This window comes from Oryzias latipes, chromosome 5 (assembly GCF_053564925.1).
Source record: "Oryzias latipes strain Hd-rR chromosome 5, Olatipes_Hd-rR_3.1".
Taxonomy (NCBI): Eukaryota; Metazoa; Chordata; class Actinopteri; order Beloniformes; family Adrianichthyidae; genus Oryzias; species Oryzias latipes.
Genome location: NC_136241.1, coordinates 6171175 through 6185923, shown reverse-complemented (window position 1 = coordinate 6185923; position 14749 = coordinate 6171175). Strand labels below are relative to the sequence as shown.

At 41.7% G+C, this 14749-nt stretch overlaps 1 protein-coding gene across 4 annotated transcripts; it reads right to left on the bottom strand.

Annotated features, from left to right (window-relative positions):
* Window positions 1–3025: 3025 nt before the first annotated feature.
* Window positions 3026–11666, bottom strand: eno1b (enolase 1b, (alpha)). 4 transcript variants are annotated; one of them, XM_078947954.1, is made up of 14 exons: window positions 10712–10790; window positions 10281–10341; window positions 10016–10112; window positions 9726–9820; window positions 7660–7755; window positions 7177–7235; window positions 7022–7091; window positions 5652–5785; window positions 5341–5563; window positions 5043–5240; window positions 4005–4206; window positions 3732–3840; window positions 3551–3609; window positions 3026–3326 (listed from the first exon to the last, which is right to left on the bottom strand). In XM_078947954.1, the coding sequence occupies exons 4-14, from the start codon at window positions 9808–9810 to the stop codon at window positions 3257–3259; spliced, it is 1305 nt and encodes a 434-aa protein (XP_078804080.1). In that variant the 5' UTR covers window positions 9811–9820; window positions 10016–10112; window positions 10281–10341; window positions 10712–10790; the 3' UTR covers window positions 3026–3256. The 4 variants fall into 4 exon arrangements, with proteins under 4 accessions (XP_078804080.1, XP_020558714.1, XP_078804081.1 ...); XM_020703055.2 differs by lacking the exons at window positions 10016–10112; window positions 10281–10341; window positions 10712–10790 and adding an exon at window positions 11534–11666; XM_078947955.1 differs by lacking the exons at window positions 10016–10112; window positions 10281–10341 and having other exon boundaries at window positions 10712–10825.
* Between the last annotated feature and the right edge of the window lie 3083 nt (window positions 11667–14749).

Below are 14749 nucleotides of genomic sequence, written 5' to 3'. Positions count from 1 at the left end.
AAAGCAGACCCTTATCAGTTTAACATTTACTAAATATAAAAAAATTGAAACATGTACTTATTAAATTACCATTTTTTGGAATAAGTTTCTTGCTTGTTTATATCCTAAATATGGTTGATGTTTTCTTGTAGGAGGCATGTTGACACAGCCCTATGAAGTCTTTCAAATGGAGTGCAAGTAGAGTTTGCGGTGACAAATCCCTCCAAAATCGCTGAAATGCATAGAAAACCATACTATCATCATATCAGTGCATCCGTTTTATGTTGAATGGTCTTCCTGACACTACCCTCTTCATTTAAGAAGAAGAAGAAAGAAGAAAGTTTACTTTATTTGTCTTAAATGATTTCATCTGATTGGTTTATTTTATAGGTGACCAGGTGATCACTAGCAGCACCATGATGGGAGTGACCACATCTGTGCCCCAATGAGCTCATCCTGCCACACAAGCATTAAAATGTATTTGGATACTGTAATAAAATAAAGTTATAAATTCATATATATTAACCCATTTCTAATATCATTACATTTATTAGGATATGAAGAAAAATAACAAATCTTAGAAAATGGTGCCATCTTCTTTACAGTGTAATTACTGATTATATAGATTTTTATGCAGTAATGCATACACTAATGCACATGTCACATTCATTTCATTGAATGTATTATCAATTAAAATCAAGTAGTTAAAAAAAATAAAACGCCCCTCTCACCCTTCCACGGGTGGTTTCTCCTCCAAGCTCGGTTCCTCTACCAGAGGCCTGGGAGCTTGAGGGTCCTGCAGTATCTTAGCTGTTCCTGTTCTCTTCTGGACAGGGAGGTCTGAGGTCTTTCCAGGGATCTGTTGTAGCCACTCCTCCAGCTTGGGGGTTACTGCCCCGAGTGCTCCAATTACCACAGGCACCACTGTCACCTTCACTTTCCAGGCTTTCTCCAGTTCTTCTCTGAGTCCCTGGTATTTCACCAGTTTCTCATGTTCCTTCTTCCTAATGTTCCCATCACTTGGCACTGCCACATCCACCACATCGGCTTTCCTCTGTTCTTTATCCACCACTACAATGTCTGGTTGGTTCTCCATCACCATCCTGTCAGTCTGGATCTGGAAGTCCCACAGGATCTTTGATTTAATTCTCTACTACCTTTGGAGGTGTTCCCCATTTTGACCTTGGGGTTTCCAGTTCATATTCTGCACACATGTTCCTGTATATTATTCCAGCCACTTGATTGTGGCGCTCCATGTATGCTTTCCCTGCCAGAATCTTACACCCTGCAGTTGTGTGCTGGATTGTTTCAGGGGCCTCTTTGCACAGCCTACACCTTGGGTCTTGTCTGGTGTGGTAGATCTACACCTTGGGTCTTTTCTGGTGTGGTAGATCTGAGCCTCTATCGCTCTGGTGCTCAGGGCTTGTTCCTGAGCTGCCAGGATGAGCGCTTCAGTGCTGTCCTGTAGGCCAGCCCTTTCTAGCCATTGGTAGGACTTCTTGATATCAGCATATCAGCCACTTCAGATATGGTCCGGTTGTACATCCCATGCAGGGGTTTGTCCTCCCATGAGGATCTGTCCTCCAGCACTGCATCCTCTGCTCTCCATTGCCTGAGACATTCACTGAGCACACTGTCAGTTGGGGCCTTGAGCTTGATGTATTCATTGTGGATACTGGCTTCCAGGCTTACTAGTCCTCGGCCTCCTTCCTTGCGGCTAGCATACAGTCTCAGGGTGCTGGATTTGGGATGGAACCCTCCATGCATGGTGAGGAGCTTTCGTGTCTTAACATCCGTGGTCTGTATCTCTTCCTTTGGCCATCTTATTATTCCTTCAGGGTATCTGATAACTTCCCGTGCATAACTGTTGAGTTGGTACAACCTTGTTCTCACATTTAGTCTATTTCCGTCTTGTTCCAGTAGCCCACTTGCCATCGGGGTAGTCTGGTTCTGACCCAGACCTTGTTTGGCCGGGTGATATCTGAGTTTGCACGACGTGTCTCTCATGGGCCATGAAGTAGGCAGTAGGGTTAAGAGTCTTTTCCTGCGTGCCTGTCCTGCACCTTACCCAACTGAGCTATCCAGCCGCTTTATTATCCTCCGAAAACGTTCTTACACCATAAACATAGATGAATCACACTTCATGCAACACATATGTAATACGGTACTCACTGATTATCATCGGAATATGTTGTGCACGAGGAAGGATGTTTCCTTTTAAAGTGTGGCTTTATTTTTTAAAGCAATAATAAATGGATGTTTTTCTGTTTGCTGCCCTAAATGTTCCAAGAGGTCTCCAAAAGTTATGACAGGTTTATCAGTCTCCATGGTCCAATTTTTTCTATGCTCTTTTTTTCCTATTCATTTCCAGAAAATCTCTGTCTATAATCCACAAAATAGATTTAGAACAATGAGCAGTTATCTACTGTATGGATTAAATAAACCAAGCTTTTAATTGTCCATTGTTCTGTTTTCAGGGTTATAAGCTGTTTTATAATAAACTTGAGGTGTTTGAGGCTCGAGTTGGATCCTTTCCATGTGGAGTTTGCATGTTTTTCCTGTGCTCCGGCTTCCTCCCACAATCCAAAAACATGCTTCATAAGTTAACTGATTACTCTAAATTGTACCTAAAGTGTGCACTTGAAAGTTTGTGTGGTTGTAAGGCCCTGCAGTGGATAAGCCACTTGATTAGGATGTGCCCAGCTTTTTCCCAACAGTAGCTGTGAGCAACACTGTGACCTCAAACGGGATTAAACAGGTATGCAAGATGGATGGATGAATGGATGGATGGCATTGGACGCTGACTAAGTGGAAGATGCAAAACCAAGAGCAGTTGTGATCTATGCTTGTATTTCCAAATGTAATAAAGGCTAACAGTAATAATCAAAATAACGCACTCAAAAATTTAGCCTCAGCATGTCCTATTTATAGGGATTTTCGACTCTTCAATCTGAGTTATTGAATTCTACAAATAATCTTAGACAAGTTTTAGGAAGTTAGAGAAAATAAAATCTCACCACCCAAAAAAAACAACAAAACTCAAGTCTTCACCAAAAATGTTTTTATTAAAATTGCAAGTGCAACACTTTTGAAAGTAATTTTTTAATGCTGTTATCAGATCTAATAATTCATGCTACCTCCAAAGAAGAACCTGAATATGAGGATCAACAATTCCAGCTTCAGTATATTTTCTTCATAGATCTGTCCCTAGAATGTTATTGCTACAGTCAGGGAGCTGATATGTTTTTTTTTATGTTTGGAAGACTATGCAAAAGATTTACTCCATCAGTGGTTTCCTGAAGTTTTTTCCAGCAAATCGAGCCTTTTCTCCCAACTCCTCTTCAATTCTACAAAAAATTAAAAAAGCTTTTGTTAGTTTAAACTGTGGTCATTTGGACAAACAACCTTTGTTTAATTTATATCCTAATAAAAAGGAATTTAAAAAGTATGTACAGTATAGTGTTTTTAGGTTTTTTGTTGTGTGAGAGATGTTTCAAAAGTGTAAAAACAAACTGCTGAACTGTTGAATGATAAATTAATTTAAACAAACACATTTTTATTTTAGACCTACCTCAGAATTTGGTTGTATTTAGCCAGTCGTTCAGATCGACAGGGAGCCCCGGTCTTGATCTGCAAACACGGTAACCACTGTTTGTGTTAGATGTGGAACTTTACCTGTCGTCTGCAATTTAGTTTCTTGCAGACTACTGATATAAGGTGTTTAAGGTGAAAGTGCAAAGCTGAAATTTTACCTGTCCAGTGCACAGCCCAACAACCAGATCAGCAATGAAGGTGTCCTCAGTCTCACCAGAGCGATGGCTAACCATCACACCCCAGCCACTCTCCTGAGCCATCTTACACCTAAGCAGTACAAAGATATTTCACCAAAACAATGGGATTCACTTTCTGACAGTGCCCATTGGCACCAGTTTCCTGTTGCGAGGCAGGAGATTGCTATTCAAAATCAATTTAATCCAATCCAGTTAGCCTAGTCTGAGAAAACAAAGTTAAAAGATCAAACTCACGCTTTCATTGACTCTGTAACGGTGCCAATCTGGTTGACCTTAAGCAGGAGACAGTTGCAGGCTTTTTCCTCCACAGCCTTGGAGATACGATTAGGATTTGTCACTGTTAGATCATCGCCAACAACCTGGATATCTGTAGTATCAGTGAAGTTGGTCCATGCTGCCCAGTCGTCCTGGTCAAAGGGATCTTCAATGGACACCACTTGAATGTATAAAAAAAGATTGAACGTTGGACAAATTCCAATTTAGCATTTGTTATCCTGCTGGGGTTTAATATTACAAGAAGAATTGGAATATAAAAAAACGGAAGCAATAAGTAATGATTATGTTTTCTAAACATTTAGATGAACAGGTTTGTCAAACAAAATTTCCCAAATGCAAACCATTTGCAGTTTAGCAAGCTCCAAGATACCGTAGAAACTGAAACCCAGATCTACAAGAAATGGCACTGTTGTTCATCAGACTATTGTGTTAATGACATTATATACGCTGCTTTTAGCGAAGACAAACAAATAGGTTAGATTTTGATTTGATTTTGATTTGCAATGGTTTATTTCAAGCAATCAAAGCAAGAATAATGCACGAAACAAAAAAAATCATCAGTTATACATTCATGCAAAGACGTATCAACTTCGGATAATTAGACATTAATTCAATTTTTAGGTGACAGTCCATATCAAGTACATTTTGAGATAAATTATATTTTGCTGCAATAAATTCAGAACATTTATTGAAATAGATTTTCTGTATTAAAATGATCTGTCTCTAAAGTAGCACTTGATATTCAGTCTTGTTTTGATGAACATTCCCAAGAGTTTCCATCTAAGAGGATCCAATCCATTACTTATTAAAGGTATTCAGACCTGGTGAGAACTGTGTTACTGCTAGAACTGATGACAAAACAATGGCTATCAGCGTGCAGGGGTTTAAGATTTCGGATAAGTTAATGTGGTTGTCATTAATTTCGATTTTAACGAGTTGTCTCCCTTCCTAGAGGTAAAAAATGCATATTATAAACAAAAATAAGCAGAAAAATACCTGGATAATCCTTTATAAAACTCTTATAGAGATCGGCCAGCTCGTCGGGGGTGATGTAGCGGCTTGAGTCATCAGGCGACTTGAAGTCCAGGTCGTATTTTCCATCCCTGTAGAACTCTGATGCTGCCACATCCATGCCGATCACAACCTCCTCCGTGTACCCCGCTTTGGCAATGGCCTCGTTCAGAAGCTCAAGAGCTGCAGTGTTCAAGAAGAAATGCAGATAACATTTCTGCTTTAATACATGAAAGCCTTCAGTTTGATTCCATAAAACCCCAGTATTTCCTTCATTGCTTACCCTCCTTATTTTCCAGAATGTTTGGTGCAAAACCCCCTTCATCCCCCACATTAGTGGCATCCTGTCCGTATTTCTTCTTGATGACATTTTTGAGGTTGTGATAGACTTCAGCTCCAATGCGCATGGCTTCTTTAAAAGTGCTGGCACCAATTGGCAGTATCATGAACTCCTGCATGGCAAGCTTATTCCCTGCGTGAGAGCCGCCGTTGATCACGTTGAACGCCTGCAGTTTATAAAAGACAGAGATAAAAGATGGAAGTGTCTGATGAACGTAAACATTAGAAAGATATTAGCAAATGTGCAAATCTTACTGGTACTGGCAGGATGACTTCAGGGTTTCCTGCCAGGTCAGCGATGTGGCGGTACAGGGGGACTCCTTTCTCTGCTGCACCAGCTTTGCAGACTGCCAGGGACACACCCAGAATAGCATTCGCACCAAATTTAGCTGTTTGTAGAAAAGAAAGGGAATTGAAAATGTCACAGTACTGTTTGACTGAACCGTCTTTGACTTTGATTACATAATGCACTCACTGCGGCTTCATTTTAATAGATTTTGCATTGATTACTTAAAAAGAAAATCTGCTCCAAAAAGCACATCCACATACATATTATTATAGGGTTAATTGACAGGTGTCAAACTCCTGACCTCCAAAACTAATGATTTCCAACGACCCTATCACTGGTGCACATTATTGAAACTGAAAACAACGACTGAGTTGCACAAGATCCATATGAAAAACAAATGAACCACATATGAATTTTTAATGGATCACGCATGGGAGACAAAGGCGTCTGAACTGCGTCCGCACCACGCGTATAAAAGCCACGGCTGCAGTAAGGTGATGTCAGCATGTCAAACATGACAGGAGGCATCCTCAAAAAGTTCTGGAATGATCTGTGGTCCTCATACGGCCCCTTGCTTCACTCTACGTCCGATCCATGGCCAAACTCAGACTACTCAGGAGCTGCTGGAGTTGGACCAGTTGGTTACTATGCTGCTGAAGAATAAGAAGCAGTTCCATGGTTCATGGTGATCTCTTTTGGAACTCATGCACAGAGATGTGTACTCAAAGACGGCTCAGTACAGACTTCTGGACGGGTGAAAGATAGGCCGGTACATACGCTCGTCACACAATATATGCGAATCATACATGAACCAAGCGTGATCATTGCGTTGTTTATATGCAATTTATAAGTGATTTGTTCGCAGTATATATGATATAAAAGTAATACATCGGTGGTACATGCATGAAAAGTCTGATAGACATATGTGTAAGGGTCACGGAAAGCCACTAATTTGCGCATGTATTGAGGAAAAATTACTCACCACTGTGTAAGATTTACATAATATTTGCGTATAAACTGCATAAAATATGCATAAACTGCAAAATTGTCAACCGACCAAAAACTTTCAACTGACGTACATCACGGATGGAACATGAAAGGCCGAAATCTTAACCGTGGAAAATGAGTAAAATGTACATAGTGGCTGTGTGACACGGCCTTTAGGTTACAGAAAACGTGGCTGAAACTATCATCTTGCAGTAATCATCCAACGGGACGCCTAACAATGTTTACTTTGTTAAATCTAGGCTTCTAACTTTGTTTTGAAAAGCAGGATAACAAGTACAAATATGGTCAAATCAAATGTGAGGGACTAGTGGAAAAACTAAAATCCTACATTTGTTCTCTGTGCCGTCCAAATCAATCATTATCTGGTCAATTTTCTCCTGTTCAACCACAGACACATCCTGAGGGGAAAAAGAGAGATGTTTGCTTTGAATTTATGACATTTTTGTGGTAAAATAAATAAATAAATAGGAGTTACTACCTTACCTGACCCACAAGCGCAGGTGCAATGCTTGAATTGATATGTTCTACAGCCTGAGAGACTCCTGTCATGAAAACATAACTACTTTAGGATGTTGAGAAACCTTAAATAACTTTACAAATGTACTAATTGGTAAATATCCATTTCCATGCCCAAATGTTAATACTTTCTTTGTTCTGAAAAAGTCAAACACTAACTTCACATGTAGGAGTCATGCAGCATGCTTTTTAGTTCACACACTTCATTTGCACCAATAACAGCAACAAGAAAAGCAGTTAATGCTGCTTTAAAGGTTTCTTAGTTGTTTTTGGTTGTCAAAAACATTTTTTTTTTTAATTAAGAGATGAGCTGAGGTAGCTTACGCAATTTTTCACATCTTCCAAAGATGGAAAGAAAACAGGAAGTTGTGAAATTACAAGACATAAAAAAAATTCTAAATATATCCAATTATAATAGTTTGTGGATTTGACTGAAAATGATGCACTGACCTTTGCCAAGATAACGAGACTTGTCATTGTCCCTGAGCTCCAAGGCTTCATAGATTCCAGTGGATGCTCCGCTTGGAACTGCAGCTCGGAACAAACCTAAAAAAATGGAAAAGACTCATCCGGGCATTGAAACCTCTTTTTTTAGGTTTCAATTATGATAGTTAAAAGAGAACAAAAGAATACAAAAAGCCCGACTGTTCATTTCACAAAATAAGTGTGTGGCAAGAAGAGTCCCATTCCAATCATCTTTTGATACCGTATTTTAAAAGGGTTTCCAGTGGTCTGTTAATCATAATTATGTTGTTTTTTTCTAGGACATAGTTTCTGTTGAGTGGCAGGACTTCATTAGAAATTTACCTTGGAATTGTGGGCGGGAGCGTTGGTGCACAGTAAGTCCGCCCCCCTTTCCGGTTACACATAATTGAGCTCTCTGTTTACACGCTCTACCACAAGCTTGCAGCTCTGCACACCCCCATCCTAGCATTACTGTCCAACGAAAATGGCCAGCAATATTGGAGCTGTCAGTTTAGTACAGATCTGATTCATGGATCCATTTGTCTGCAAATGGATGCATCAGAATGGAGCAGAGCAGGGAGCTCAGCATATTTTCTACGTTACAAGTAAGCTTTTTTCGTCTGCTCCTGATTCACAATGATTTGAATAAAGAAATAACCAGAAATGCAATTGAGCACAATTTTTTTCTATATATTTGCTATTATCAGAAAAATGTCAAGAACATGTTAAAAACGCCATTTGCATCAGAGTGGGTCATTAACCCTTGCGCTATCTTAGATGACCCCACCCTTACATTGACGTGTTATTCCTACCATGACAAAGGTGGAAAAATTTCATGTTATCATGGACAACAGTGAAGATCAAAGATCATTGAAGAAAAAAGGTTCAGAGCACTGTCTAGTGGGTCTAGATGACCCAACTCCCAATGTTAAAGTGCCTAGGATAGCACAAGGGTCACAAGCAGTTCAATGAAAAATACTATCCTCCAAAAAAGGTGTCAGACACAAAAAAAATTTCAGACACCAAACACTGACGGAAGATTTTGAATTTACCCATCGGTGCCAAAAAATTCAAGAATCCTTTTTTTGAAATCTGTTTTTTTGGCTCTGTTCAGTCGGATTTTCATGTGCATTTATTCTAGAGACTGAAGTCCACACTCAGGTCTTTTTATGATGGAAATGTGAAAATAAAATACAAAATTTGAAAAACATTAAAATGGCTCCAACAGCATTAAATGTAGCATTGCATTATTTTGCATCAGGTATATGTATATATTTTTTTAACTTGGCCTGTCCAACAGCTGGGCAGACAGAGGAGAGCTGAAGGCCTTTTGTGTTGGACATGTTTTGCGTTAAAAACAGGGGTTATGAATCTTCTGACAAACCAGAGGTATGTCTGAATAAACCCCTTTTGTAATTGGTGTATTTTTAAAAGACGTATTGCTAAAATGTAACAGAAATGTGAAGCTGTGTCTTGCATTGTTCTTTTTTTTGCAGATTGTAAAATCCGTCTTGACTGCTTTGATGTGAATTGCACTTGATTGGTGTGTGATATATAGATTTGTTGAGCATAAACATCTACATGTGTTCTTCCAGAAGGCGGGTGTTAAATCTATCTAGCGGCATAGAGACCTTGGGAAACGTACGCTGGGACCTGGTGTAATTTTTGGTAAAAGTGATACCCTTATAGTACTGCAAAAACATTTCATTATTTATTTTTGAATTGATCTAGTGACATGTTTTTAAAGCTATTGCAAAGGATGTTTAAGGATCTTAGAAAAATACAAAAACCAAATCTGGTTAGGTTATAAATCAGAAAACTTTCAAAACAAAGGATTTTGACTCCTCAGGTCTGAATGATGTGTTTGTCGAGGTCTGGGATCAGAAGAACAGATGTTCACCAGTCTTCTGGTTTTATTTACTCCAGGAGTGAGATGGCCAAGTGTTGTTTATTACTATTACTACCAAGATTGTATTTTGAAAAAACATCATTTTATAAACTCTGTGGCTCCTTTAATTTTATTTATCAAATTATCACATTTGCTGGCTCACCTTTGTCAGTATAGAGGTCGACTTCCACTGTGGGGTTTCCACGGGAATCAAAGATCTCCCTGGCATGGATCTTGATGATGGACATGGTGCAAGACCTGGAGATAAGAAACAATTCAACGGGATACTTTCCTACTGACAGATTTTTCTCTAGTAAACATCCAAAAACAGAAGAAAACAGACCAATATCAACGTCGACACAGCTACAGCACCTCTGCTACCCGCTCCTTATGCTGCAGCTCACAAATCCCCTGACCTACCTGAAAGCTTAGGGGTACTAAAAGGCGAGCTACCTCCTTAATTGGATTGTAGTCCCTCAGCTGATTAATCGCATAGCAGGGAGGACATTCAAATGCTGCATCTGTCAGGGTCATGCTAAGCCTGCAGGAACTGCCAGCAAAAATACATTTAGAACTCCTCAGAAAAAGTGAGAAAATATGTTTGTGAATATGGTTTACTGATAACTAAAAACCCTAAAAGTAGCTATGGGACAAACATTTACATCCAACCCATTTGCACATGACTTAATCAATTTAAATTTGTTTTATATCTGAAGACCTGAGTGGGGGGTTGGTCTGCCTCTGCTTCTGTGAGTGTAAAAGTTAGAAAAGATCTTCACCTGCAACATCCCATAAACACAAGAAATTGTTTCATTCAGAGAATTTGTACACCTTTTTTTCAGTTCAAAATATTTAATCAACAATACTTTCTATTGTACAATAAACAGCTAAATTCAGATACATGCAAAGTGCCATATTTAGATTGTTTTCCTGCTTTGGGAGAAATTTTGCAAATCTTGTTTTTTAAGGATTTCACCATTTTAATGATTTCAGATTTTTATGATACTTTTAAAACTCTATAATTTCTGTAAAATAAATAAAATAATAAGTATAAAAAGGTCACAACCCACCAAAATACAGGTGAAATATCAACAAAATGACTTTCAGCACCTTAAACTGAGAGCAAATTTCTACTGGCAATGAACAAACCCTGAGAGGATCGTTTGGGTCTAAGTTGTTTTTCCTGGAGCCCGGCTGCCGGTTCGGCTTTTAGAATGTGTGGACGGCTTGTTTGTGCTTTAGAAGACCATCCTTGGTATTGTGTGACTGTGTGTCCTGCTAAATCAGGAGATTAGCTGTTATGGTTTGGCTGTTAAGAATGTTCCATTTGTATTATTTTGATGTTTGAAAAACAACAGTGGGCTGAATTTTAGGAAACTAAAATGTGAATGGATATGAGTATACTTTTTGTCAACTTTTTTGCTGGTACACATATTTAATTTGCACTTGATTATCTTACAAAAATGCAGGGAATCTGCACTGTTCAGTACCCACTTATCCATCTCCGTGTCTGAATTTTTAGGCTATAGACGTCCTGGATCGATTTTAGGTCAGAGAATCAGATCGTTCAAAATGAACCATCATCGATTATGAATCGTGTCAGCAATCACCAATTCTGAATCAAATTGTTGTTAAAATCAATCATTACACCCCCAACAATCAGTAATAGGTACTGTCCTTTAAAGTTACAAAGAAGTCTAAGACAAAATAATTTAACAAAGTATTTTTTCATAGAGGGAAAACCCATCTAGAATTTAGGAGCAGCAATGGCAAAGTTAAGGAGTTCCAGTGCAGTGCAGCTGCAGAGAAACCTCTGAGCACCAACAAGATGAACACCCAGAAACCCTGTCAACTTACTAAAAACATCTGCATTTCTGTCCGACAGCACATTTTAGACAACTTAGATTTTAAAATTCACAAACGATATGTTTAAATATTAAATAAATCAGTAGTAAGTTGAACTTCTTTTACCTGGAGGAGTCCGTTTGAAACTGCAGCTGCTCTGTAAAATATGTGTCACAAGAACAGGCAGACGGCTGGATCCAAGTGCAGCAGGTTTATTAGCTCAGCTAAAAGTCCACAAAGCTAAATCAGGGTCAGGCAGGCAGGGGTCAACAACAGGCATGAGATCATCAGAGGAGAGACGGGATGGTCAAAATCCAGGCGAGAATTGGGGCAGGCGGCATGAAAACAGAGTCAGGGTCAGAAGACAGAAGATCACGTCCAGATACAATGCTGGGTTATGAAGGCAGAGTGGCACAAACAATACTTCACACTGAGCTTCACTCAGTGCAGTGCTTAAGTAGACTGGGGTTGATTGAATGAATGAAAGTCAGGTGTGTGATATCCAGGAAGTATGCGCTGGGGTTGCTGGTTAGAACTCTGGAGATGGTTCCTGCTGGTGACCAGAAGGGGAGACAAAGCTCAGACTTTTGACAGAGCCCCCTCCTGCGAGCAGCTCCGAAAGCGAGGGGTCTTCCGACGCCGAGGTCGACCATGAGGTCGGGGTGCTGGTTTGTCCAGGCAGCATTGGTGGAAATCGTTGATCAGGTAGAGGTCAAGGATGTCGTCAGCGGCGACCCAGGAGCATTCCACTGGGCCGTACCTCTCTCAATCCAGCTGATATTGAAGCTGACCGCCTTGGCGCTGGGAATCTAGGATCTCCCTGACAAGATAGGCCGCCTCACCTTCCACATCAGTGGGGGTATGTCGACGTCAGTGGGTTCAGGCTGCAACCCCCATCCGGAGGTCCAAGAAGACAGCAGGAAAACGCAGAAGGTGGGTGTAAAGCAATATTCAGGAGGTACATGAAAGTGCTAAAACACAGGAGTAAGTTGTTTGGTAGTCTGGAACGGACCCATACCCCAAGGGCCAAGCTTCTTGCAAGGGAACCACAGCCAAATGTCTTGGGTGGAGAGCCAGACTCACTGACCAGAAACCAGATTGGGACCCTCTCGTCTGCGCCGGTTGGCCTACTCTTGGGTTCGGCGGACGGCTTGCCTTAGGTGAACATGAGTCACCTCCCACGTTTCTTCAGAGTGGTGGAATTACTCGTCCACTGCTGGCAGCTCCGTAGGTACTTCTGATCAAGGAAAGAAGGGAGGTTGAACCCCCAGCACGTACTGAAAGTGTGAGAGCCTGTGGCTGTCTTTTTGAGGGAGTTTTGGGCGTAAATTAGCCCAAACTAGGAACTGACTCCAGTCCTCTAGATGTCAACCACAGTACATGTGGAGGAACTGCGTGATTTCCTGGTTCAGGCACTACACTTGCCCGTTGGACTGAGGATGGTAGCCGGAGGTGAGACTAACATTAATGCCCAGACCCTTGCACATCTCGTGCCACACACGTTAGGTGAACTGGGGGCCACGGTCTGACATGACCATAGAGACCATAGTGCCGGAACACATGGTCGATGATGAGTTGCCCGGCCATTTCCAGCGCTGTGGGCAGCTTAGGCAGAGGGATAAACTGGCAAGATTTAGAAAAATGATTAATAACGGAGAGGATGGTGGTATTGCCTCTTGACCGGGGTAGTTCGGTAATAATGTCCACTGCAATTTGCAGCCAGGGATGTAGTGGTATGGGCAGTTGATGCAGGAGGCTGGCCGGAAGCTGTCGAGGAGACTTAGCCAATTGGCAGGATGCTCATCGAGTTACGTACTGGGCCACATCTGCCTGCAGCGGGGTCACCAGAAAGAGTTCGCTGTTAATGCTTGTGTGCCGGCCATACCTGGGTGTCCAGCTGCAGAAAAGTTGTGCACAAGATGGAGAACCCGTTGCTGATAGGCCGGAGGGACGTACACCCCCCCAGGACGGCGGTGGAGCCTTAGTATCGTTGTGTTCCGACAACTCGGTCTGTATGTCCCACTGCCAGGATCAGTGATGAAGGTATAACTAGTTCTGGTGCGACTGGTCCTGCTGCAGAGGAGATGAGACAGTGTATCCGACTTTCTGTTCTTGAAAACCCGGGCAATATGTGATCTTTGACCGGAAGCGTAAGAAGAAGAGAGGCCATCATGCTTGCCCTGGGTTCAACTGCTTTGCAGGCTTGATGTATTCCAAGTTCTTGTGGTCGGTTAGAACCAGCCAGGAAGGGGTGAGCAGACCCTTCGAGCCAGTGCCTCCACTCGGAGTATGCATCCTTTATGGCCAGCATTTACCTGTCACCTACGTCATAGCTACACTCTCCGTCGTTAAGTTTACTGGAATAGTAGGCACACAGGAATGTCTTGGCTGGCTGACCATGATGCTGGGACACTGCCACAGTGCTGAAGCCATGGATGAAACACCTGTAGATGTTGGCAAGCCTGAGGAACCGCTGCAGATCCTTCACTGTTGTGGGTTGGTACCACTACAGCACTGCCTCCACCTTACCCTGGTCCATTGCCACGCCCCTGCACTGATCACATAACCCAGAAAAGAAACAGAGGTCTCATGGAACTTACACTTCTCTCCCATTGCCTACAGGTTATGTATGATCAGCTGCTGTAACACCTGCCAAACAAATGGAACGTCATCGATGTAAACGACAACGAAGCGCTGCAACATAACTAAGAAGATGTCATTGACGAAAGCCTGGAACACAGAGGGGGCGTTGCAGCGATCAAAGGGCATGACCAGGTAGTCATTGTATCCAGTGGCGGTTGAAAAGGCGGTCTTCCATTCATTCCCTTCTCAAATGCGGATAAGGATGTAGGCACTCCTCAAATCCAGTTTAATGAAGAAGTGAGGTGCGTGGAGCTGCAGGAACTAGAGGCAGGGGATAACGGAATTTAACAGTCACATCATTAAGGCTGCGGTAGTCAACAGACCACCATCTTTCTTTTTGAGAAAGAAGAAGCTGACTGAGGCTGGGGATGTTGACGGTCGGATGAAGCCCTTTGCTAACTCTTCTCGGATGTGGGCCTGCATGGTCTCAGACTCAGGTTAAGAAAGGGGGAACTCTTGACATTGGTTGGGCATAGCTCCGGGCAGAAGGTCGATGGCACAGTTGCAGGACCCGTGTGGAGGGAGCTGTGTGGCAAGCTGCTTATTGAATGCCTCTCGAAGGTCCTCATATTGAGCTGCTCCACCCCTCTTGTGGTGCTGATCTCTGCGAGGGTGGTGGCTCAGATAGGTCTCATCACTGCCTGAAGGTAGTGTTGCCGGCAATGAGCATTGGTGAATATGAGTAACTGGTCTGACCAG